The 27,556-nt window shown below is 38.3% G+C and overlaps 1 protein-coding gene across 3 annotated transcripts in view; it reads left to right on the top strand.

The window, feature by feature from the left end:
• IMMP2L (inner mitochondrial membrane peptidase subunit 2) overlaps nucleotides 1–27,556 on the top strand; it is a 921,351-nt gene that overhangs the window by 615,442 nt on the left and 278,353 nt on the right. For 2 of the 3 annotated variants that reach the window (XM_043463178.1, XM_043463175.1), the window contains one exon: nucleotides 6,436–6,501. The exons of the other annotated variant lie outside the window; for it this stretch is intronic. In XM_043463178.1, coding sequence (XP_043319113.1) covers nucleotides 6,436–6,501 — 66 coding nt within the window. The remainder of the gene's footprint in view (nucleotides 1–6,435; nucleotides 6,502–27,556) is intronic. 3 annotated transcript variants of the gene reach the window in all.

The following is a 27,556-nucleotide window of genomic DNA, read 5'->3' on the forward strand; positions in this document are numbered from 1 at the left end:
AAAATAATCTGGGGCAATCCTGATGCTTTTAAATATGAAAATCTACACAACCCACACAGCAAGATTTAAGAATTTTACTATAAATGGGAGAAGGATGAGCATGCTTGGAGATCTGACATCAGGATGAGCACTGGGTTTGGGAATAGAGAGGGTAGGTACACTTGCTAAGCTCCGCATTCTCAGGAACACACGGGGGCTATCCCGAGTATTCCAGAGTACCTTCCCAGTGTTCCAAACAGGATCCAAATTGCAACCTTTTGGGAACATGAAAAACATGAAGTCAGCTAGAGATTATGAGACCAAAGACATGGCGCTGTTGGCTTGTCACAGGGTAAAAATGACAACACTTCTCTCTTAAGATAGGAAATGAAGTTCAAGAATGTTAAGTGTCACAGAAATCTTATTATGACTATGCTAACCTTTTACCCTTTCTCACAACCATTCCCATAGAGATAAATTCTGCCACATCAAACCAATCTGCTGAGACCTACATGGTAGAGACCATTCTAGGCATCTTGTCCAAACCTCTGGAGAAACTTGCCTAATTAAATCTTCAGCATAGAGCAGGATGCTTAAAATCCAGGCTCCAGAAAGAAATACTATAAGTGAAAGTGAAGTTGCTCAGTCATGTCCGACTCTTTGCAACCCCATGAACTGTAGCCCACCAGGCTCCTCTGTCCATGGGATTCTCCAGGCAAGAATACTGGAGTGGGTTGCCATTTCCTTCTCCAGGAAATACTATAAAACTGTGTTTATTATGAAAATATTAAATTTCAAATTTAAATGCATATTTTATTGGTCAGTATACATCATGCCCCTAAAGTAAGGCGTAAGCCTCCACTTGTTATCCTTCACACTTCTAGAAGATAGGCAAGTAGCCAAGAAAATGCAGACAAAGGGAAGTTCAGGGACTTTCGCAATGTAAATCTGTAATATCTCTCATAACAAGTCTACTTACATCCCTGTAATGCATTTAGCAGCCTAATGATTAAAATATAGATATTTAGCAGTAATGGGATTAATGTTCATAATATGATTAGATTCATGAAATTAATATTACATTAAAATTTATAGATATGTTTGAAGTGGTAATTTATAAAATTTTAATTATATAGGTAGCTCACTTTGTATATTCTGTTTTGACTCATGATCTTAATATATAGATTATTTTAAAATATAAAATACTTTTCACATATCTCAGAAGCTTAAAATTTGTCAGCATAAATAGTGTTTTATGCAGTTAAAGGTTGCTTTTCATATTATTTCATTAATATTAACATTGCAACAATATTAGATGGGGGGACTTGGTAATTAGTTCAGCTCTCACTCTTAGAGCATTTCTTCTCAGGTAGTGTCTGAGAATGTGATAGAAACATTTGTCCGCTTCTAATGGATTTTCCAGTACTCTGAACCAAAAATCTGGACATGTGTTTTATCACACACAGAACTATGCTTGCCACTTTGGTTTTCTATCCTTCTTAAATTTTCCCAGTATAGTTGTATGCACATTTTCTTTTTTAAAATTACTGATGCAAGGTCATGGTATACATACATTTTTCTAACTCACATGTTTAATCTATATATTCTGTTGATATTTCCACATCATTAAAAATTCTTTTATAACATTTTTAATGTTTGAATGATATTTTATTATATAATGAACTATAATTTATTTAACAATCTTTTTTATTTTTTTCTCTTTAAAAATAGAATCCATGTAGCTAAAATTTTGTATATATACACAGCCATTTCATAAGAATAAATTTCTAAAAGTGTGATATGTTAAAGAGAGTATAAAATCTTGACATGTTTACAGAAAAGTATGTTACATGATCATATACTTTAGGACATGTACCCGTGTCCCTAAACACTCAATAACAAATTGTATTAATGGTATTATTACTATTCCTTTGTTGATATAACAGGAAAACAGTGTCCTGTTGTTTTAATGTACAATTCTTTAGTGATCACTGAGGCTGAAAAATTTTTTATACATTTCTGGTTATCTAAACAGAGAGACATGGGGGCAAATTTTCCTAAATGTCAATAAGTAACCTTGCACAGAAAATATGAATTCCATCATCTTGAGTGGGCCAGATCCCTCACTCTAGCTGTACATGAATGACATTAAATTTGTAGAAATATAATATTTAGTTCATTTCATGAAGGGGACAGATCACTCAAAAACTTTGATCAAATTTCCATTTTAAGATAAAGAATGTTAATAATCAGTCTAGTGAAAAGTTGTGTCAGTAAGTGTGACATCTAAGCCACAAATGATTTAGATGATTTTCTTTTCTCTGCAATAAATCATGTGAAATAGACACCTTATTAAAGCTACATGTTTCCCTTAATGAGGCATTAAATTCTGAATGTATTTAATCTTTTTAGTATTTTTGCATTTAGCTTCCTTTTTAAAGGTAATTCAATTCAAAATGTGACTTGAATTGGAATTATTTTTTTATTTATTGCTGATTTTCAAATCCATATTAAATGATCACTTATGTGATGCGTGAAATGTTTCTTGAAACAGATCTTTTAAGATCAAAAGACTTAAAATGTTATTGGCAGGAATTTGGACATATTAAGATTGCGATAACCATTGCTGTGTAATAAAGTGCTCCAACCTCCAGCTGTTTTCCAGCTGAAAACAGCCACCTCTCATTATTTCATACATTTTCTAGGAATCAGGAAGCCAGAAGCATATTCAGAGGGTGGTGTGGCTCAGGTCTCTCATGAGGATGCAGGGAAGCTGTTGGCTACAGCTGTACTTTCTGAAGACTTGACTGAGGCTGAAGGATCTACTTTAAAAAAAAAAGAAATGTATTTGATGTACAATATCGTGTTCGTTTCTGGAGTACCACATAGTGATTCAGCATTTACATACATTGGGAAATGATCACAATAAGTCTAGTAACTATCTGTCCCCATACCAAAGTATAATATTATTGACCATATTCCTTGTGCTGTATGTTAGATCCTGGTGGTTTATTTATTTCGATACTGGAAATCTTTACCCCTATATCCCCTTCATCTATTTCACCCAGTCTGTCACTACTCCTCTCCCTCCTTGCAACCACTCTTTTACTCTCTGTCTATAAGTCTGCTGAAGGATCTACTTCTAAGCTCCTTCACAGGAAGGTTGCTGAGGACAGACATGGCTTCTCCCAGAGTGAGGGATCCCAGAGACAGAGTGAGCAGGGAGGAGGAACGAGAAGGGGAGGGGAGTGTTTATTAGAGTAAATAGTATTACCTTGTAACATTTACCATAGCTATTAATCATAGGTTAAAATAAATGATGTCCACATTAAGCCGCTGCTGCTGCTGCTAAGTCGCTTCAGGCGTGTCGGACTCTGTGCGACCCCATAGGGCCCACCAGGCTCCACCATCCGTGGGATTCTCCAGGCAAGAACACTGGAGTGTATTGCCATTTCCTTCTCCAATACATGAAAGTAAAAAGTGAAAGTGAAGTCACTCAGTCGTGTCCAACTCTTTGCAACCCCATGGACTGCAGCCCACCAGGCTCCTCTGTCCATGGGATTTTCCAGACAAGAGTACTGGAGTGGGTTGCCATTGCCTTCTCTGCAACATTAAGCATATCAGAATGTATCAGTTTCTTTTAACTGTTCATAGCCTTACCTTAGCACTCTGTATTACATAATCTTTACATGGTTAAACCTAAGTGTACTTTCAAAGAATTTCCTCCTCTTGTGCCTTAGCATTCCTAAAACTCAGACCCCAGATTCTCCCTCCATCTTTCCTCTTCCTCCATCAGTGTCCAATATTATATCAAAAAGATGGTAGGGTCTTGGAGGAAGGAAAACCCAGAGCTTACAGGAACCTCAAACACTGTCTCCTCTGTGCTTTGATAGAATAATGCTAGTAGCAATGACAAGATGCCAGCAAGGCTGGGCTCTGTGCCTCAACAACTGCTCCTTTAGCACAAGAGACAGAGCAGCTTTAACTGAGAAATGTGGCAAGGAACCAAGGGGTTAAGAATAGTCCCAAACTTCAAGTCCTTAAGGAAGTGATATGCTCTCTCCTGGATGGACTTTGTCCAAGTGCTTTGTTAAAAATAAACCAACATGGAAAAAACAACAAAAAAGACTCCAAATTCTTCATTTTTTCAAAATAATTCAGCTTCAGTGTTTTCTTTATTAAATCAAACTCCTTTGTTTATTTTAAATAAAATGAAACAAGTATGTTATCATTTTAAAGAAGGGCCTCATTATTTTCTTATGGAATTAGTTAGTTGCTTTATATACATTGCCTCATTTAATATTAGTATCTTAATTTGTAATTCCCACAAGATCCTCTTTGCACAACCCTGTATCCATTTGAAAGATAAGGAAATCCACATCTGAAGAAGAAAATCAGCCCATCAAAATTAAAACTTCAAAAAGGGACTCAAAGTTGAAGCTTAGTTTTTTAACTCAGGTTTATTTTTTTAGAGTAGAATAAATTAGTGTTCAGTCAGTTCAGTTCAGTTGCTCGGTCGTGTCTGACTCTTTGCGACCTCATGAATCATATCACGCCAGGCCTCCCTGTCCATCACCAACTCCCGGAGTTTACTCAAACTCATGTCCATCAAGTCTGTGATGCCATCTCATCCTCTGTCGTCCCTTCTTCCTCCTGTCCCCAATCCCTCCCAGCATCAGGGTCTTTTTCCAATGAGTCAACTCTTCTCATGAGGTGGCCAAAGTATTGGAGTTTCAGCTTCAAATCAGTCCTTCCAATGAACACCCAGGACTGATCTCCATTAGGACGGACTGGCCGGATCTCCTTGCAGTCCAAGGGACTCTCAAGAGTCTTCTCCAACACCACTGTTCAAAAGCATCAATTTTTCAGTGCTCAGCTTTCATCACAGTCCAAATCTCACATCCATACATGACCACTGGAAAAACCATAGCCTTGACTAGATGGACCTTTGTTGGCAAAGTAATGTCTCTGTTTTTTAATATGCTGTCTAGGTTGGTCATAGCTTGTCTTCCAAGGAGCAAGTGTCTTTTGATTTCACGGCTGCACTCACCATCTGCAGTGATTTTGGAGCCCCCCAAAATAAAGTCTGACACTGCTTCCACTGTTTCCCCGTCTATTTTCCATGAAGTGATGGGACCAGATGCCATGATCTTAGTTTTCTGAATGTTGAGCTTTAAGCCACCTTTTTCACTCTCCTCTTTCACTTTCATCAAGATGCTTTTTAGTTCCTCTTCACTTTCTGCCATAAGGGTGGTGTCATCTGCATATCTGAGGTTATTGATATTTCTCCTGGCAATCTTGATTCCAGCTTGTGCTTCTTCCAGCCCAGCGTTTCTCATGATGTACTCTGCATATAAGTTAAATAAGCAGGGTGACCATATACAGCCTTGAGGTACTCCTTTTCCTACTTGGAACCCGTCTGTTGTTCCATGTCCAGTTCTAACTGTTGCTTTCTGACCTGCATGCAGGTTCTCAAGAAGCAGGTCAGGTGGTCTGGTATTCCCATCTCTTTCAGAATTTTCCACAGTTTATTGTGATCCTCACAGTCAAAGGCTTTGGTATAGTCAATAAAGCAGAAATAGATGTTTTTCTGGAACTCTCTTGCTTTTTTGATGATCCAGCGGATATTGGCAATTTGATCTCTGGTTCCCCTGCCTTTTCTAAAACCAGCTTGAACATCTGGAAGTTCATGGTTCACATATTGCTGAAGCCTGGCTTGGAGAATTTTGAGCACTACTTTGCTAGCGTGTGAGATGAGTGCAATTGTGCGGTAGTTTGAGCATTCTTTGGGATTGCCTTTCTTTGGAATTGGAATGAAAACTGACCTTTTCCAGTCCTGTGGCCACTGCTGAGTTTTCCAAATTTGCTGGCATATTGAGGGCAGTACTTTCACAGCATCATCTTTCAGGATTTGAAATAGCTCAACTGGAATTCCATCACCTCTGCTAGCTTTGTTCATAGTGATGCCTTCTAAGGCCCACCTGACTTCACATTCCAAGATGTCTGGCTCTTGGTTAATGATCACATCATCGTGATTATCTGGGTCATGGAGATCTTCTTTGCATAGTTCTTCTGTGTATTATTGCCACCTCTTCTTAATATCTTCTGCTTCTGCTAGCCCATACCATTTCTGTCCTTTATTAGTGTTAGAAGTATTTAAAAAGTTAAGATGATGTTTACATGAATAGAATATTAGATCATCCTTAAGATAGACTAAAACCAAAAGTATAAATACTACCATTTGGAGGTAATATCTGAAATGATTTGTTTCATGAATCCTCTTTCCTACAGGTACTTTGATAATTCCTTCTCACTTAAGACTTAATTAGGACTGATATCATGTCATGGTTGCAAAGGGTCCTGTTATGACTTTAATATAGCTTATTTTCTTGTCATATTTATTTCCATTTTCTTAAAACAACAGACATAGCTGATTATATAACTTTATTTTTCTAGGTCCCCTAAAAACCCAGAACAGAAGATCATTAAGAGAGTGATTGCTCTTGAAGGAGATATTGTAAAGTAAGTACTTAAGCTATGGTTTTTGAGTTCAGGTTATAAATGTCTAGATTTTTGTCTCGTTTTAAATCACATTACACAGAATGTATATCTCAGTCTAGAGAGGTGTATTTGATGGCTTCAAATCTTTGAAGACTTTCTAAGTGAACTACTACATCTTTAGTGAGTATCATCAATCATTTGATAGGATATAACACGTCCATAAGCTGGCTGATGGTACTCTTATCCTTTTACTGGGAGACACATTTGAAATAGATATTAATTAAGGTGAAATTAACCACATTTTGTCAAATGACCACTAAATAACTGTATTTCATATATTTAAATTAGCGTCATTTTTTAGATTATGATGTCAAGTTTCATTTTAGAAAAATTCAATAATACTTTATTATTTTAGAAGCAAACACAGAAACAAAAGGGGAAATATTATTATAATAAGGATGGGGAAAGATGTAAATGAATATGAAACGGAAACTTCTGAATCAGTGACAAAAGCAGTAGTTTTAGAATATAACATTGGGACTTCACTGGCAATCCAAAGATTAAGAGTCCATGCTTCTATATAAGGGGCACAGGTTTGACCCTGGTCAGGGAGCTAAGATCCCATAGAACACTTGGCCAAAAGAAAAGAAAATAACATTGTAACAATCAGCTGTTTTAACAATATGTAATAATGTTTTATTTATTCTGCTTGCTGATAAATCTAGAATAATGTTTGAGATTCAACAAGTAAATACTGATGTAGCATGCAATGTCTCATACTGATTGGTTACTTTATTATATGTTACAGCCAAGTCTATACAATATGGGATTCACTATGCTTTGAAACTATATTTAGAAAGTTTTTTGATCCTGTTTTCCCAAAAAGCTTGATCCTAGGCTATTTGTATTAATGACAGTACAGTTTAAGCAATCTCATTAAGATGATCTAGAGTAAAATCTCGACCAGCATTTCTCAAACCATGGCCCAAAGGGCACTGGGAGTTTCCAAGACCCTTTGTGAGGGTCTTTGAGATCAAAACTACTTTCCCTGTAATACTAAGATGTTATTTGCTTTTTCACTGTCATTTCTCTTGAGTGTACAGTGGAGTTTTCCAGAAGTTGCATAATGTATGATATCTCAGCTGACTGAAGGCAGAAATAGATATGCAACTGTGGCTGTCTTCTATTAAGCCAGATACTAAACAGATTGGCAAACACGTTTGAAAAAAAAAAAGCCTCCCTTCTCACTATTTTTTCTCTTGTTTTGAAAAACAATCGTGCTTTTCATTCAACTTGTTCTTTTTGTTAACATACAGGCTTATTATTGTTATTTTATATTGAATAACTAAAGATATCTAAAAATTCTCCACTATGAATTCTAATATGATAAATATTGACAGCTGGTATCCACATAAACAAAGGTTCTTCAAGACCTCAATTTTTGGCATATGATGTGCTTGGTCTGTATTCATGAGTATTTGTTTGTTCTTTTTTCCTTCTAAAATCCTTGTTGTTCAGTCAGCCAGTCATGTCCTTATTGAAGTATAATTTTTATGCTGTGCAATTCACCCATTTTATAAATATACTGTGCAGTAATTTTTAATATAAATCTATACAGTTGTGCAACCCTCACCACAATCTAGATTTGAAACTTCCTATTACCCTCAGACATTCCCTTCCCAGATTTGTCCTTAACTCTGGTTCCCGCCAAATCCCCGCTGCTAGTGCCGCACAACCATCGATCTGCTTTCTCTCGGTTAGCCTTTTCTAGAAATTCTACTTACATTTTAATATATGTCGTCCTTTGTATCTGGTTACTTTCACTCAGCACAGCATTTTTGTTGGTTTCTTCATGTTGTGCATCTGTAGTTTATTCCTTCATATTATTGATTACGTTTGATTACATGAACATACAACTCTATGAGTATATTCAAATCAGTGAGTTCCACCTTTTAAATGGGTAAATTATATGAGTTACATCTCAATAAAGCTATTTTAAAAACAAAAGAATTGATCAACAAAGCAGGGAAACTTTCATCTATGTAATCTAACAGGATTAGGAATGGCAAGGGGCTCATTTTATAGTATAATTCAAAGAGAAGACAACTTTAATTCAGATGTAATATTATTGGTCACTAGATAACTAGTCCATAATGTGAGATTGCAAAGCTTGGTCAGACATTAAAAAACAAACAAGCAAAACAAAAAACAAATAAACTGTGCAATCAGAAGCCCTACAACAGACCTTTCTGAAAAAAAGGCAGAATTGTTACTTTCCTCAGTAAATATAAACATTCTGTTCACAGACGAGAGGCTGAGCTAGAAAAAGGGCTAATGGTATAGGATTGAAGGATGAGAAAAGGGTTTATGGGAATGTAGTAAGTTTACACCTTCTTTCTCCACGGCAGCAACCCACATGTTGAACCTCTAGCTTGTTCCATTCTGCAGACTGACACTTGAGACATGCATCCCTTTCTGCCCTCTTCGCTATTCTTCTATCATGCAGCAATGAATGATATAAAGCATGAAAGTAACAAGGCTCAAGACTTTTCTACTCTGTAGCCTTTAAAAACTGATTAATACTTGATTAAAAGAGAATTATCTTTTTATTTGGTGTTTTAAAAGAAAAATTTAACTTCTATTCATCTGAAACTTCCATATCCTAGATATTCTAGCCTTCTTGAACTTTTAATTAGTAATTGAATATATTCCTATAATGATTTTCTAACAATGTTGAAAAACATTAAGGGATATTTAGAAAATAAAATAGTGTTTATTAATGTGGTTACTTCTTTTCTCTGTTACCCATTTTTAAGTGTATGAGAAAATATAAAAAATTAATATGCTATCTGTCTACCACTCATAGCATATTAAAAATTTTATATGTTCTCATATGCTTAAAATGGGTAATGAATAAAAGTATTCTTGCCTGGAAAATTCCATGGGCAGAGGGGCTGGTGAGCTACAGCCCATGACATGACAAAGAGTTAGACATGACTGAGCATGCATGTATCCACACTACCACTGGAAATCATTTGTCAATTAGTGTCCTAACTTGTAGTAGGCAAGGTGCTTCTATCTATGCTACAGACCTAGAATTTCCACTCCTACTTTTACCTTGGGTAATACCAGATTACCTAGTAGGCAAGCTAAGCACTAATGTAGGTTTCCAGAAAAAAAAAAATTTTTTTTAAGTATTATTTCACTAAATGACCAAAGGGGGAAAAATATCACTTATCAGCACTTGGCTATACTTACTGTGCATTTTATGCTATTTTTATTTTGAATTACACATAATTAGAGGCTATAAAGGGAACCATCATCTTTTCAAAGGTTAAGCCCTTGAAAAGTTTGATCAAGTCCTCAATTTAATGTTCTGTTAAACTCCTTCAGATTACAGTTAAGTTCAATGTTAGTCACTCAGTCGTGTCCAAGTCTTTGCGACTGCATGGACCGTGGCATGCCAGACTCCTCTCTCCATGGAATTCTCCAGGCAAGAATACTGGAGTGGGTAGCTATTCCCTTCTCCAGTGAATCTTTGGAACCCAGGTCTCCTTCACTGCAGGCAGATTCTTTACCATCTGAACCACCAGGGAAGCCCAAAAGTGTTAGGTGCTAAAAGTGAGTTGTGTCTAAAAGTGGGTTGTGTCTCACTTTTTGAGACCCCACAGACTGCACCAGGCTTCTCTGTCCATGGGATTTTCCAGACAAGAATACTGGAGTGGATTGCTGTTCCCTTCTCCAGGGATCGAACCTGAGTAGAATACAGTTTACAGAGCACTCGTTTGAAGTTACCTGGTGAAGGCAGGGTGACAGAGCCCAGAGCAGCTCTTCTGGTTTCTGTCCGCCTGTGCCCCGTCTGCTGGCGCAGCACTTCTGCCGCCTTGTCTTTGTTCCCACTGGCATTGCTCCATTATCAACTGCTGACTTCCTTGGGTGTGGGCCATGCTTAAACTACCTGAGAGAAGTCTGAGTTTGCCCCTTTGATCTAGAATCCATCCTCCCTACAGGCCACTGGCCAACTAATTGGTCAGCTGCCTTTGGAGTAGGTGCCCTTGCCTGGTTTAGTGAGCTGTGTCTAGGCAGGTAATTTACCTGGTACTGATGCTGCAGTTATAAGGAACCTCTTGGAAAGAGCTTGTATAGCAGATGCCCTGAAGCCTCCCACATTCTGGCAGTGAGATTAGGAGTCGTTTTCCTTAGCACTGCCCTTCAAAACCTCATTTTTGATTAGACTATATCTGCTCTCCTTGGTACTTGCTCTGACCTTACTCTCTAGGGAAGATTTTTTTTTTTAATTGCAGAAATAACACAAGTTTGAAAAAATGTAAAGTACTGTCATGAACAACCTTGCACACATGCCTTCATACACTTGTGTGTTTATTCTCATGGAACAGATACCTATAAAGTGGAAATAGTCAACATATGCTTTGCTGTTGCTGCTGTTACTTTTAGTTCTAATATATACAGCCAAATTCCCCTCTTAAGAGGTTTGTGTATATTTACACTCTCACCAACACTGCATGAAATACCCTTTCAGAAGAAATTGGCTTAAATATCATGTCCAGAAACCAAAACACTGCATCACAAAATTTGAAAAAGTTCTAGATGATCAAGTTATATTTAACATAATCAGTTTGCTGACAGTACAGTCCTTACAACTGTTCATTTAATGAACACTGGTGTAGACACTAGAGAGACGTAGTTGAGCAAAAGAGACAGTCTCTTCCTTTACGGAGCTTACATTCTAGTGGTTGGAAGCTAATAATAAACAGACAAACATATCGCATAATGCAATGTCACAAGTTAGAAGTGCTATGGAAAAAAATATAGTAGGAAACGAAGTATAGACTGATGGTGGGAGTCTGATTGCTAGTTTAGGTAGAGTGTTTACTGTAAAACTCTCTAAGGAGAAGGGATTTGAGCAGATATCTAAATTTAGGGAGAAGAGGAGGAAGAGAGCCATTCTAGTGTCTGGGGAAGGACAGTTCAGACTAAAGGAATAAATAACAAATGCAAATCTGAGACGGATGCATGTTAGATGAGTTTACAAGATGTCAGCATGATGGATTTTCATGCAGGAAGAAAATTGATGTAGGAGATTAGATTTTAGAGACTTGCAGAGCCTTACTATGACTTGTGGGTCATAGTAAGGACTTTGAATTTTATCCTAGGGGGATGGCAAGCCAGAGGAGAGCTTTGAGCCGTGGAGTGGTATGATCTGATTGGTGTTTTTAGAGGATCACTCTGCCTGCTGTGAGGAGAATAGGCTAAAGAGAGGCAATCTGACCCAAATAACCGGTCAAAGTATTTTTCTCTTGAGAAAATCACATCTAGCTTCTTCTAACAGTAGTTAGGGAACCTTATTTATGACATGAATGATGACTACTTTGATTTATTATTTCAGAGTGATTCACAGAAGTAGTCACATTATTTGTAATCACTGTCATTATGATTATATTGACAAATGATAAGTAGAGTTGAAGTATTTGTTCAAAAAATTCAGACAACTGTTGCTAAGACTGTAAAAGAGGAGACTTTCAGGGGTCCAAAGGTTCTATCTTGATGTCAACATTGATTAAAATCACAAAGCAATTGCTTAATTCTCTGGATAGCTTAGGTAGGAATGTTAACTTTTGTCATAAAGTTAACCCAAATGAGGATGCTTATCTATAACATTAACAGTCAAAAGCTAATGAAAGTAATATCTAGACTCATTAGTTCCACCAAAATATTTTTCATAGTTATTTGCTTTTTCTTATTAATTTGTTATGACTCACAGAGAAGCCCTGTTTTAGAAAACCATAAAATGAGTACAAAGCACTAAATTCCAGCAAGTCAATAGGAATCAACCCAATTGAAAGTTTTAAAGCATCAGTATTTTTTATTGGGACATTTGTATTTCTGTTTCACAGATTTTGTCAGCCCAGTCAGAAATGAAACCTAGCATCCTTGGTCCTCGTCCTTGGTCAATTACACTCTATAGACGTTTGGAATCTGGGCTTACATGTGGTCAGCAACCTCAATGAACTAAATGAATAGTCTTTGTAGCCCCTAGTGAAGAGGGAAATCAAATACTTTATCACCTAAGCTGGGACACTTTTTAGAGCAAAAGGGGATGATGTTAATTATTACCTTGGAGTAATCAGCATAAACAGTACTGCCCAAACTGCAACAAGTGGTCACCCTACCAGAAAATGTAATCTACTTTCTAGTTCACTTCACACAAATTGATTTTATTTAGTCTGTAGCCTTCCTGGTTCAGGAGAGTTCCAAGAAGTGTTCATAGAAAACAATCAGTCTGTGGCTCCAGGGATGTATTAGATCTGGTGGGATCAATGGTGTTGAGTTCACAGCAGTGTTTTTCCTGTTTTGAAGTATAGTGTAAGACTTTCTCTCACAAGTATTGACACTGCAGCATAGTCTGAGGTAAACAATTGTGAGACTTCTCTCTCTGCAAAATGTTTAGATAATAATTCCCCTTCAAGTCTGGAGACTTTTACTTTGTAAAATGTCAAAATACCCTAATTTATTAAAAATAGCTTTCTGGTATAAGCAAAAAAAATATCCATTGAATCATTGGGATTTAAACATCGTAAAGCTTGTTGATCTTAAATGTGCTATTGAAGATAGGAAAATCAATATTAACTTATCACAGATGGTTGGAACATATTATATTCCAGCAAATGATGAAGCTTTATATAAAGAAAAAGAGAACTAAATTGAGTTTTCCCCAGTAAAGCAAAAAAATGATGTTTGTTTAATAACTTCTTTTTATGGTTGGTGTAATATTCTGAATAATAGGAACCTAATGTGTCTATTGGGCTTTGCTGGTGACTCAGAGGTTAAAGCGTCTGCCTGCAATGCGGGAGACCCGGGGTTTGGTCCCTGGGTCCGGAAGATCCCCAGGAGAAGGAAATGGCAACCCACTCCAGTATTCCTGCCTGGAGAATCCCATGGAGGGAGGAGCCTGGTAGGCTACAGTCCATGGGGTCGCAAAGAGTCAGATAGGACTGAGCTACTTTGCTAATGTGTCTATTGGGCTCCCCTGGTGGCTCAGAAGGTAAAGAATCCACCTGCAATGCAGGAGACTTGGATTCGACTCCTGGGCCAGGAAGATCCCCTGGAGAAGGAAATGGCAACCCACTCCAGTATTCCTAATTGGGAAATCCCATGGCCAGAGGGAGCCTGGCATTCTACAGTCCATGGGGTCACAAAGAGTCAGACACAACTTAGTGACTAAGCACGCATGCATACGATGTGTCTATATGGCTCTCTTTGAAGACCATGCGTTGGTTTATGGCATTTTTGGTAGATTAGGAATTCATCTGTCCTAAAGGAAGGATAGAATAAAAAAGGAACTTGAAAAAAAGCTTGTGTCCAGAACCCTGATAAAGATTGGTGAGGGCATTGTTTTTGATAAGCATAGAAAACAACAGTTTATTTTATAAATTTCAAATGGGAATGAGATAGATGGTTGCTCCTGAGGACAGAAGCATGTTTACACACTGGGTCCTATCTGTTGGGAAACTGAACAGAAAGTTTTCAGAAAGCTCTAAGGCCCTTTCAGTTCAGTTCAGTCGCTCAGTCGTGTCTGACGCTTTGCGACCCCATGAATTGCAGCACTCCAAGCCTCCCTGTCCATCACCAACTCCCGGAGTTTACTCAAACTCATGTCCATTGAGTCAGTGATGCCATCTAGCCATCTCATCCTATGTCATCCCCTTATCCTCCTACCCTAATCCCTCCCAGCATCAGGGTCTTTTCTAATAAGTCAACTCTTCACATGAGGTGGCCAAAGTATTGGAGTTTCAGCTTCAACATTAGTCCTTCCAATGAACACCCAGGACTGATCTCCTTTAGGATGGACTGGCTGGATCTCCTTGCAGTCCGAGGGACTCTCAAGAGTCTTCTCCAACACCACTGTTCAAAAGCATCAATTTTCGGTGCTCAGCTTTCTTAATAGTCCAACTCTTACATCCATACATGACCACTGGAAAAACCATAACCTTGACTAGACAGACCTTTGTTGGCAAAGGAATGTCTCTGCTTTTTAATATGCTATCTAGGTTGGTCATAACTTTCCTTCCAAGGAGTAAGCGTCTTTTAATTTCATGGCTGCAATCACCATCTGCAGTGATTTTGGAGCCACTGAAAATAAAGTCTGACACTGTTTCCATTGTTTCCCCATCTATTTCCCATGAAGTGATGGGACCAGATACCATGATCTTAGTTCTCTAAATGTTGAGCTTTAAGCCACCTTTTTCACTCTCCTCTTTCACTTTCATCAAGATGCTTTTTAGTTCATCTTCACTTTCTGCCATAAGGGTGGTGCCATCTGCATTTCTGAGGTTATTGATATTACTCCCAGCCATCTTGATTCCAGCTTGTGCTTCTTCCAGCCCAGTGTTTCTCATGATGTCCTCTGCATATAAGTTAAATAAGCAGGGTGACAATATACAGCCTTGACGTACTCCTTTTCCTATTTGGAGCCAGTCTGTTGTTCCATGTCCAGTTCTAACTGTTGCTTTCTGACCTGCATGCAGGTTCTCAAGAAGCAGGTCAGGTGGTCTGGTATTCCCATCTCTTTCAGAATTTTCCACAGTTTATTGTGATCCTCACAGTCAAAGGCTTTGGTATAGTCAATAAAGCAGAAATAGATGTTTTTCTGGAACTCTCTTGCTTTTTCCATGATCCAGCAGATAATGGCAATTTGATCTCTGGTTCCTCTGCCTTTTCTAAAACCGGCTTGAACATCTGGAAGTTCACAGTTCATGTATTGCTGAAGCCTGGCTTGGAGAATTTTGATCATTACTTTACTAGCGTGTGAGATGAGTACAATTGTGTGGTAGTTTGAGCATTCTTTGGGATTGCCTTTCTTTGGGATTGGAATGAAACCTGACCTTTTCCAGTCCTGTGGCCAGAGTTGAGTTTTCCAAATTTGCCGGCATATTGAGTGCAGCACTTTCATTGCATCATCTTTCAGGATTTGAAATAGCTCAACTGGAATTCCATCACGTCCACTAGCTTTTTTCGTAGTGATGCTTTCTAAGGCCCACCTGACTTCACATTCCAGGATGTCTGGCTCTAGGTGAGTGATCACACCATCGTGATTATCTGGGTCGTGAAGATCTTTTTTGTATTGTTCTGTGTACTCTTGCCACATGTTCTTAATATCTTATGCTTTTGTTAGGTCCATACCATTTCTGTCCTTTATCAAACCCATCTTTGAATGAAATGTTCCCTTGGTATCTCTAATTTTCTTGAAGACATCTCTAGTCTTTCCCACTCTGTTGTTTCCCTCTATTTCTTTGCATTGATCGCTGAGGAAGAACTTTCTTATCTCTCCTTGCTATTCTTTGGAACTCTGCATTCAAATGGGAATATCTTTCCTTTTCTCCTTTGCTTTTCACTTCTCTTCTTTTCACATCTATTTGTAAGACCTCCCCAGACAACCATTTTGCCTTTTTGCATTTCTTTTCCGTGGGGATGATCTTGATCCCTGTCTCCTGTACAATGTCACGAACCTCCATCCATAGTTCATCAGGCTCTCTATCTGATCTAGTCCTTAAATCTATTTCTCACTTCCACTGTATAGTCATAAGGGATTTGATTTAGGTCATACCTGAATGGTCTAGTGGTTTTCCCTACTTTCTCCAGTATAAGTCTGAATTTGGCAATAAGGAGTTCATGATCTGAGCCACAGTCATCTCCTGGTCTTGTTTTTGCTGACTGTATAGAGCTTCTCCATCTTTGGCTGCAAAGAATATAATCAATCTGATTTTGGTGTTGACCATCTTCTGATGTCCATGTGTAGAGTCTTCTCTTGTGTTGTTGGAAGAGGGTGTTTGCTATGACCAGTGCGTTCTCTTGGCAAAACTCTATTAGCCATTGCCCTGCTTCATTCCGTGCTCCAAGGCCAAGTTTGCCTATTACTCCAGTTGTTTCTTGACTTCCTACTTTGCATTCCATTCCCCTATAATGAAAAGGACATCTTTTTTTGGTGTTAGTTCTTAAAGGTCTTGCAGGTCTTCATAGAACTGTTCAACTTCAGCTTCCTCAGCATTTCTGGTTGGGGCATAGGCTTGGATTACCATGATATTGAATGGTTTGCCTTGGAAATGAACAGAGATCATTCTGTCGTTTTTGAGATTGCATGCAAGTACTGCATTTTGGACTCTTTTGTTGACCAAGATGGCTACGCCATTTCTTCTAAGGGATTCCTGCCCACAGTAGTAGATATAATGGTCATGTGAGTTAAATTCTCCCATTCCAGTCCATTTTAGTTTGCTGATTCCTAGAATGTTGACATTCACTCTTGCCATCTCCTGTTAACACTCCGGGTTCCTATGCAATATTGCTCTTTACAGCATCGGACCTTGCTTCTATCACCAGTCCCATCCACAACTGGGTTTTATTTTTGCTTTGGCTCCATCCCTTCATTCTTTCTGGAGTTATTTCTCCACTCATCTCCAGTAGCATATTGGGCACCTTCCGACCTGGGGAGTTCCTCTTTCAGTATCCTATCATTTTGCCTTGTCACACTGTTCATGGGGTTCTCAAGGCAAGAATACTGAAGTGGTTTGCCACTCCCTTCTCCAGCGGACCACATTCTGTCAGACCTCTCCACCATGACCCGACCGTCTTGGGTGGCCCCAGACATGACTGTGGTCCTGTGATCAGATTGGCTAGTTTTCTGTGATTATGGTTTTAGTGTGTCTGCCCTCTGATGCCCTCTCGCAACACCTACCGTCTTACTTGGGTTTCTCTTACCTTGGACATGGGTATCTCTTCACGGCTGCTCCAGCAAAGCGCAGCTGCTGCTTCTTACGTTGGACGAGGGGTATCTCTTCACGGCTGCCCCTCCTGACCTTGAACGTGGAGTAGCTCCTCTCGGCCCTCATAGACTGTAGCCTGCCAGTTTCTTCCGTCCATGGGATTTTCCAAGCAAGAATACTGGAGTGGGTTGCCATTTCCTTCTCTAGGAGATCTCCCCAACCCAGGGATTGAACCCAGGTCTCCTGCATTGTAGGCAGACGCTTTACCATCTGAGCCACCAGGGAAGTCCTAAGGCCCTTTAGCTTGGTTTAATTTGAACCCTAACTTTTCCAAAGCAAAATAGCATGGCACATCTATGCTTAGTACTTAGAGTCTAACCAGTGCTGTTAGTTAATAGCTAAGAGTTTGAATAATGAAAATATGTATCCCAGAGTCTACCCAAGAGTTCAGTTACCACTAAATTAGAGGCATTTGTGAAAAATCATCAGCTTCTCTCCACTGTGAACCTGAGAAATTATCAATATATTCTGGACACTTTTACCTTCTTCTCACTAGAGAATTTTACGTCTTCTTTATTAAAGAATTAGGGATTGGTAGGTAACCCATACCGTTTTGGAAATATTTCTTTCTTTTATGTAGTCATAGATGATTATTTGTCACACTACTGCTATATCCGTGAATAAAAATGAAATTGCTAATAAAAACTCTATGCCTTAGCAATAGGTATTTCTTTCTAAACATCAGAGTGGTAGTTACTTTAAGTTTCTATGTAGAAATGTTGACCTTGTTTTTTTTTAAAGTTTGGATTACTTCTGTGATCCATTTAGAACTGTAGGGAGATTTATATTATTATTTGTTGTTGTTCAGTTGCTAAGTATTATTATGCTATTACTAATATACCATAATAATATTATTTCTGTGGTATTCTCTCCACTCCCCATCAGTGATTCTCTGATTTCATTTTCTATCTTAGAAAAAGTCCTGTCTCTTGAATAGGAATCTTCTTTAGACATGAAACTCTTCCATATTTATTCATTCATGCATAGTCATTCATTTGTTCATTCCCTGTGGTGTAGAGGTTATGAATACAAACTCTGAATTCAGTCTTCCTTGATTCACATCCCAGCTTTACCTCTTGATGTTTTACTTTGCCAAATTACTTAATTCTCTAAACCTAATTTCTTCATCTGTCTTTAAAATAGAAATTACAATAATACATACTCCATAGAGTTTTCTTAAGGATTATATGCAGTAGTGAATATAATGTGGTTAGCACAATGCTTGGCACATAAGTATGTGTTCAGTAAATATTGGATATTATTAGTAGGTATCATGATTTAATCATTTATTGAGTGCCTGGGGTATTTACAATATGCTAGACACTGCAGGATTCTGAGGTTATAAAAAGTCATAGGTAGTCTTTGTCTTCTAAACTTATAGTTTGGCCTGAAAACAACAAAATCAGCAAAAAGAGAAAATAAAACCATGTAATGAAAGAATTGCCCCCAGGGAGATGTGCGTAAGGCCCGTGGAATATTGGAGGGAGAGCATCTGCTTGACCTGAGGAGCTGGGCTGTGTTAGTGACAGCTTTCAGGCTGAAGTTTGAGATGAACAGGACATTTCCAGCCTCTTCCTTAATTGTGAAAGTATTACAGGGTTAGTACAAAAAATTCAAACAGTACTGGAGCATATGAAGTAAAAAGAAAAGGCCCCTTTTTGCTTAGCCTTACAGAGGTTTATGTGGTATATATTCTTCTAATCTGTGTTACACAGTAGGAAAATGAAATAATTTGAAAAATATTTATCTTATAGCAGAAGTTTCTCCTAAAGGCTCCATAAAGAAAAATATATACTTGAGATATCTCTGTAAGTATATATGTTTCCCAAGGTTTATATACTCAGGAATATTTATGTTATACTAGTATACTCATATGTCTACACTGGGTAGGTATTTGTAAACATGACAATTCCAGAATTGCTTATTTAGTAAGGCCTAAGTAATAAGTAATAGTCCCAGGAGTAATGTACAGTAGCTGTGATTTATGATCTGGAGAAAACCATTTATGGAAAATTAAAGGCAAGAACATGAAAATAAATATTAACTAATACACTCATTATTTAATATTCTTCAAATTAAACTCACTATATCTAAAAGGAAGTATTAGCACCACCGTGTCCTCTCCAGGTAGCCCATGGACTGAAATAACTGCGGTATTTCAGGTAGGAAGCCCACTGGCTTAGCTTGTGGTAAGTCGCTTCAGTCGTGTCTGGCTCTTTGCAGCCCTATGGACTGTAGCCCTCCAGGCTCCTCTGTCCATGGGATTCTCTAGGCAAGAATACTGGAGAGGGTTACCATGCCCTCCTTCAAGGGATCGAACCCAAGTGTCTTACATCTCCTGCATTGGCAGGCAGATTCTTTCCCACTAGTGCCACCTGGGAAGACCCAGGGAGCCTAGCAGGATGTTGTGATGTGGCTCCATCCTAGCCCACAGCTCCTTGCTTCTTTCTCGAGGACAGTAGTCAGTTTCTATGATTTTCACTAAGCTCCTATTCTCTCTACTTGAGCTGGCTTTGGGACTTTGCTCCTCATTCTGCCATTAACCTCATCCAGTTCCCCCCAGTGCAGATAGGTTATGTGAAGGGCTCTTTTGAAATCTGATTCTTCCTGACAGGAAGTGTGTCACAAATAAATTAGCCTTCTTTGCTGCTGGCTTAATTACATTCCTTACGAGTGTTACGTTCTGAAGTTGTGGACTCCCGGTTAAAATAGAGAGAAATGCTAACTTTTGTACACTTCTTTGAACGAAATATTGATTTTTTTCCTCTGCTCACAATAATGTAAGTCTGTCAAATATTTTGAAAAGACATACAAGTATAATTATCTCAGTAGGAAACTAAAAAGATTGTCTTAAAATACCTTTTTAACTAAGCTTAAGAAGCATGCCAGAAAGATTCAAGAATTTTTCAACCTGAATAATTATTTAATAATTACGGAACGAGTAGCTCTTCTATTTTTGTGCAATTTCAGCTAACCTTGTTTAAACTTTTTTAAACTTGACCATGGTTTCTCTTTTAAAATGTTTGAAGGAAGAATTTCATGTAGGAAGCAGATGTATTTGACATATTGATTTAATTAGTTGTGGATGCTCTAGAGTTTTTATTAATTTTTTTCATGTCAAAATGTCTTTAAGATGTCTAAAAACCATAGAGGTAGCATGATAAAGTGGAAAGAATGTTACACTTGAACTAAAATGATAAGAGATCCAATGTCAGCTCGGTTTTCTTCCAAGCTGTGTAACCTTGGTAAAGTTATTGACTTCCATGAGTTTTGATTTTTTAAAAAAATCTATTTCCAGGGTTATTGTGAAGACCAAATGAGGTAAATTAGTATATGTACTAATCTTCTCTTATGAGTTTTAACATGCTATCAAAATGTAGTGTGATTTAACTTTCTACATGAAATAACATATAATTTGATTAGCGCAGAGCTTGATGAAAGTGAAAGAGGAGAGTGAAAAAGTTGGCTTAAAGCTTAACATTCAGAAAATTAAGATCATGGCATCTGGTCCCATCACCTCATGGGAAATAGATGGGGAGACAGTGGAAACAGTGTCAGACTTTATTTTTTTGGGCTCCAAAATCACTGCAGATGGTGACTGCAGCCATGAAATTAAAAGACGCTTACTCCTTGGAAGGACAGTTATGACCAATCTAGATAGCATATTAAAAAGCAGAGACATTACTTTGCCAACAAAGGTCCATCTGGTCAAGGGTATGGTTTTACCAGTGGTCATGTAAGGATGTGAGAGTTGGACTGTGAAGAAAGCTGAGCACTGAAAAATTGATGCTTTTGAACTATGGTTTTGGAGAAGACTCTTGAGTCCCTTGGACTGCAAGGAGATCCAGCCAGTCCATCCTAAAGATCAGTCCTGGGTGTTCATTGGAAGGACTGATGCTGAAGCTGAAACTCCAGTACTTTGGCCAACTAATGCGAAGAGTTGACTCATTGGAAAAGACCCTGATGCTGGGAGGGATTGGGGGCAGGAGGAAAAGGGGACGACAGAGGATGAGATGGCTGGATGGCATCACCGACTCGATGGGCATGAGTTTGAGTAAACTCCAGGAGCTGGTGATGGACAGGGAAGCTTGGCATGCTGCGATTCATGGGGTTGCAAAGAGTCGGACACGACTGAGCAACTGAACTGAACTGAACTGAAACCAATGCTTAGAAGAATGTCTTGCCCATTTTAGATTTATCATTTTTTTATCTTTGTTGTAATAATTTGATTGTGCTGCTGGGCTAAGATATAGCTCACATATTTTGTGAATCCAAGAGTTGGAAGAAAAACCACTTTTAAAACTTTCCGTTCAAGTACTCCCAGCTTGGCTATACCTTATCTTTAGGATCTTGACCTGCTTTTTTTTTTCCACACTGTTACCTATCGGCAAGATATTTCATAATTTTGATATTTGTTTCTTATTGTACTTTAGTAGGGATCAGTATGCTTTCTCTGTCAAAGTCCAATAATAGCTTTGGCTTTGCAAGCTTCACTGTCTCTCTCAGAAGTACTCAACACTGATATTGTACCAAGAAAAAAGCTCTCAGTGATACACAAAATGAGTGCTGTAATAAAAATCTATTCACAAACACAAATGTTGACCTAGATTTGGCCCATAGGTCATAGTTTGCCAATCCTTGGTCTGTGTTGCCTACTTTCATTCTCATAACTTGGAAATCAGTTTTAAAAAATACAAAACTTACTTCTAGTCTTGGCCAATACTTTAAATAGAAGAGAAGAATTAGCCTAAAAGCCATGGGTTCTTTGGTTATATGTTAGTTGAATCAAAGGACAATAGGAGAGAAAATACTGATCTGCTTCTCTGAGGTCTTTGCTGAATTGCTAGAAGCAACATGAGTGCACCTGGACAATGAAGATATTTGTCTTGATCTGGATGGGGCCAAGTTATTACACTATAAGAACCCTGCAAACCATCTCTACTGGAGAGCAGTCACAGTGCTCATAAAAGAGTAGAATAAATTCATTGCCCAAATAGTTTCTTTTAGTACAAAAGGAACAGCCCTGCAATTGGAAAAATTTGGTATCCAAATGTTACCCTCATCCTATTTTTGTCTCCTCTTATAAGCCCAGCATAGAAGTCCAGTTATCTTTTAGCTTTTATTTTAGCTCAGTCTGCCCATGCTGGATCAAACTGAGAGTCCAGAGAGGAAGGAGCTGATATAACCTAGAGGTTCTGTTCCTTTAAGTAATTTTGTTCCTCAATTCATTTCATTGTGTAATAAGCATATTCAAATGTTATCTAAGTCATTATGATAGACACTTATGTATATAAGAGCATCTTAGGTACAAGCAGTAATTATTCCCATATTTAAAATGTTGATTTTGAAACTAAAGTCTACAAGTTTTATACAACTGGAAAATATTTGTTAACATAAATATTAATTGTAAATTGCTTATTATAAAAACGAATCTTCTTTTTTTTTTCCCCTCCTGGAAAGTGATCCTACATAAGAATCTGAATGGTTCAGGCTAGGAGAACTAATAAGATTTTGAAATTGATCATCCTTGTTATGCTTCAAATGAAAGTCAGAGTGAAAATAATTAAAATTTTCTTCATTATTAAAGGATTGACAATTGTTGATATTTTCTTTCAGAAGGGGAAATTGTATGATGAAAGTTTTTGGCTTGGTTTATGATGAATAGCAAGTCGTTAACTTCAGGCTTCCACAACTGGTCACCTGGGAACCAAAGAGATTTTCTACTTTGCTTATTACACAAATAAATTCTACACCTTGACTATTATGTGATACCTGATTTTAATATGCAGCCTGGAGCATGCAGTGATAAACAGTGAGTCCCACACTGCTGCACCTCCAGGTGTATTGATGATTCCAAGGAACATTTCTGGAGTCCAAATTTCAATTTTACATACATCAAAAAGTAAATGACTATTTAATCTTTTACTCTAACATGAATAGGAGCAAGTAATACATACTGGAATGGAGTTTAGTAGGATGGAAAGCCCAACTGAAAGATTTTCTATTTGAGATGAAACCATAATAAGCAGTAAGGTTTACAAAAGCATGGAATATGATAATAGAAGTGGGAGCAAATGAGCGGATTAGAATTTGGTATATACATGGGAAACTAAGGTGACCTTTAATGGATTTCTGGGACATCTTTGGGGGATTACGTAAATCAAGCCTGAATTCTAAATCTAATTCAGCTATCATTAAAATCAAGAGAATGCTTATTGCATGATGGGAATTGAAATGACTCCTGACTTTATAATGTTTCTGAGCTCTAGTATTCTCATAGGACTTTCAAAAAATAATGCTTTTTTATTAAAACTTGCAATACACTTAGTAATAATATGGAGTTAGGCAAGGAGGATGTGATAACAAAATTTGTATGAAAGTTTTACTGTTCACATTTTCACACTAACAAGGTATGAAAAGTTCACTATGCCTTGAGTCAGCAATATTAACATCATTTTAGTCTTTGCTACTAAGAAAGGTGAAAAAAATGTTATTGCTATTTTCATTTGTATTATTATTGCTAATTAGGATATAATTTTATATAATTATTAACCTTTAATTTCTTTTTCTAAGAGCTGTCTTTACCAGAATTGCTCATTTTACAAAGGTATTAAGTGTTTTCTTCTCAGTTTGAAGATTTTATGTATGTTAGCTCCTTATCATATTTAGATCAAATATTTCATTTGCCATTTAGTTTAATTCATTCTCATAGATAATTTAAGGAGGTAAGTCTTTCTAAAATCATTTCACCTTATTTTTGACAATTGTAAGTCCCAAAATAGAACTTTAGAAATTGAATTCTCTGAAATAATTTTACACATTTGTCTACTGTGAGTAGTTAGTGCAATAATGCTAATCTATGAGTTTAATGAATGTAGAGAAATGAGAGTTCACTCTAAAGTTTACAAAATGTTTTTTCAATATGTCAAGGTTTTAAAAATATAGAAACACGGTATTGTAGAAGAGGTGGTGCTAGTGGTAAAGAACCACCTACTAATGCGGGAGACATAAGAGATGCAGGGTCAATCCCTGAGTCAGGAACATCCCCTGGAGAAGGACTCAGCAGTCCCCTCCAGTATTCTTGCCTGGAGAATCCCGTGCACAGGGGAACCTGGTGGGCTACAGTCCATCGTGTCACAGAGAGTCAGACACACCTGAAGCAACTTAGCGCAGCACAGAGCACACACACATGTCAAACACCACCACAGGGGTTCTTATCTCACATGTTAGCAAGGGAATGCTCAAAATCCTTCAGGCTAGGCTTCAACGGTATGTGAACTGAGAACTTCCAGATGTACAGCCTGGGTTTAGAAAAGGCAGAGAAAACAGAGATCAAATTGCCAACATCCGTTGGATCATAGTAAAAAGCAAGGGAATCCCAGAAAAAAAAAGAAAGAAAGAAATCTACTGCTGCTTCATTGTCTATGCTAAAGCCTTTAATTCTGAAGATTACAACAAACTCTGGAAAATTTCTTAAAGAGATGGAAATACTATATCACCTTGCCTGTCTCCTGAGAGAACCTGAGAAACCTGTATTCAGATCAAGAAGCAACAGGTCCAGATACAGAACAATGGACTAGCTCAAAATTGGGAAAGGAATACATCAAGGCTGTATATTGTCACCCTGCTCATTTAACTTATATGCAGAGGACATCATGAGAAACGCTGGGCTGGAGGAAGCACAAGCTGGAATCAAGATTGCTGGGAGAAATATCAATAACCTCAGATATACAAATGATACCACCCTTATGGCAGAAAGTGAAGAAGAACTAAAGAGCTTCTTGATGAAAGTGAAAGAGGAGAGTGAAAAGGTTGGCTTAAAGCTCAACATTCAGAAAACTATGATCATGGCATCCAGTCCCATCACTTCATGGCAAATAGATGGGGAAACAGTGGGAACAGTGACAGACTTTATTTTTGGGGGGCTCTAAGATCACTGTGGATGGTGGTTGCAGCCATGAAATTAAGAGAGGCTTACTGCTTGGAAGAAAGGTTATGACCAGCCTGGACAGCATATTAAAAGGCAGAGACATTAGTTTGTCAACAAAGGTCTGTCTAGTCAAGGCTATGGTTTTTCCAGTAGATATGTATGGATATGAGAGTTGGACTATAAAGAAATCTGAGCGCTGAAGAATTCATGATTTTGAACTGTGGTGTTGGAGAAGACTCTTGAGAGTCCCTTGGACTGCAAGGAGATCCAACCAGTCCATCCTAAAGGAGATCAGTCCTGGGTGTTCATTGGAAGGACTGATGTTGAAGTTGAAATTCCAATACTTTGGCCACCTGATGCGAAGGGATGACTCATTTGAAAAGATCCTGATGCTGGGAAAGATTGAAGGCAGGAGAAGAAGGGGAAGACAGAGGATGAAATGGTTGGGTGGCATCACTGACTCAATGGACATGCTGCTGTTGCTGCTGCTGCTAAGTCACTTCAGTCGTTTCCGACTCTGTGTGACCCCATAGATGGCAGCCCACCAGGCTCTGCTGTCCCTGGGATTCTCCAGGCAAGAACACTGGAGTGGGTTGCCATTTCCTTCTCCAATGCATGAAAGTGAAAAGTGAAAGTGAAGTCGCTCAGTCGTGTCCGACTTCGCGACCCCATGGAGTGCAGCATACCAGGCTCCTCCGTCCATGGGATTTTCCAGGCAAGAGTACTAGAGTGGGTTGCCATTGCCTTCTCTGCAATGGACATGGGTTTGGGTAAACTCCAGGAGTTGGTGATGGTCAAGGAGGCCTGGTGTGCTGTGGTTCATGGGGTCACAATGAGTCAGACACGACTGAGCGACTGAATTGAACTGAACTTAATGGCAGAAAAAGAAGAGGAACTAAAGAGCTTCTTGATGAAGGTGAAAGAAGAGAGTGAAAAAGTTGATGTAAAATTCAACATTCAACAAACTAAGATCATGGCATCTGGTCTCATCATTTCATGGCAAATAGATGGGAAAAAGTAGTAAGAAAATCTATGGCAAACCTAGACAACATATTAAAAAGCAGAGACATCACTTTGCCGATAAAGATCTGAATAGTCAAAGCTATAGTTTTTCCAGTAGTCATGTACGGATGTGAGAGTTGGTCCATAAAAATGGCTGAGCACCAAAAAATTAATGCTTTTGAACTGTAGTGCTAGAGAAGACTCTTCAGAGTCCCTTGGACAGCACAGAGATCAAACCATCAATCCTAAAGGATTCATTGGAATATTCCAGTGAATATTCACTGGAAGGACTGATGCTGAAGCTGAAGCTCCAGCTCCAATATTTTGGCCACTTGATGTGAAGAGCCAACTCATTGAAAAAGACCCTGATTCTGGGAAAGATTGATGGCAGGAGGAGAAGGGGGTGACAGAGGATGAGATAGTTGGAGGGCATCACTGACTCAATCGACATGAGTTTGAGCAAACTCTGAGAGATGGTGAAGGCCAGAGAAGCCTGGCATGTTGCAGTCCATGGGATTGCAAAGAGTTGGACATGACTTAGTGACTGAACAACAACATACATATATCTCGGTACATTCTATAGGCAACATAGTTACCACATGGAGAGTGGCAATTTTCTTTGAGAATGTTTGTCAAAGAGTGCTCTCCAGATGACAACATCAGTGTCAGGTTTTAGGAACTCGCTCCCCCTTTATTTGTAATGCTCTCTGTAGGATTTCAACCTTTAGGAAGATGAAAATGACTTAGAATAAATTTGAAGATTCTTGGACTAAATAAGACCAAATGATTTTTGGCATGTGTTCTAGCTCTTAAATTCTATACTAGATAATTCATGTAGGAAAGAAGGAAGTAGTCCATACCTAACTTTTGTAGACTTGTTAGCACTGGAAGAATCTTTCCCCCTTCTAGGGTGGAGGGGTGGATCCCAGTGCTCATCATTCCCTATGCTATTGCTTTCTGCTGAGGCATCTGAGACATTGACCTTGGATGCACCCAAAAGGGGAAAGCATAGGAGACAAGCAAGGGAGAAACTTCTTTCATTGTGCATAAAGGATGGATTACTAGGCCTTTGTCCCCCCACCCATGCCGGATAACTGTACCTGTATCCTAACTGATTATCCTATTTTAGTATTGCCTATTCATCCCCCACACTTCCACCAGAATGATTTTATTAAAATGTTAGTCTTGTGAAGAGCCAACTCATTTTTGGAAAAGACCCTGATGCTGGGAAAGATTGAAAGCAGGAGGAGAAGGGGATGACAGAAGATGAGGTGGTTGGATGGCATCACTGACTCAATGGACATGA

This window comes from Cervus canadensis, chromosome 3 (assembly GCF_019320065.1).
Source record: "Cervus canadensis isolate Bull #8, Minnesota chromosome 3, ASM1932006v1, whole genome shotgun sequence".
NCBI lineage: Eukaryota > Metazoa > Chordata > Mammalia > Artiodactyla > Cervidae > Cervus > Cervus canadensis.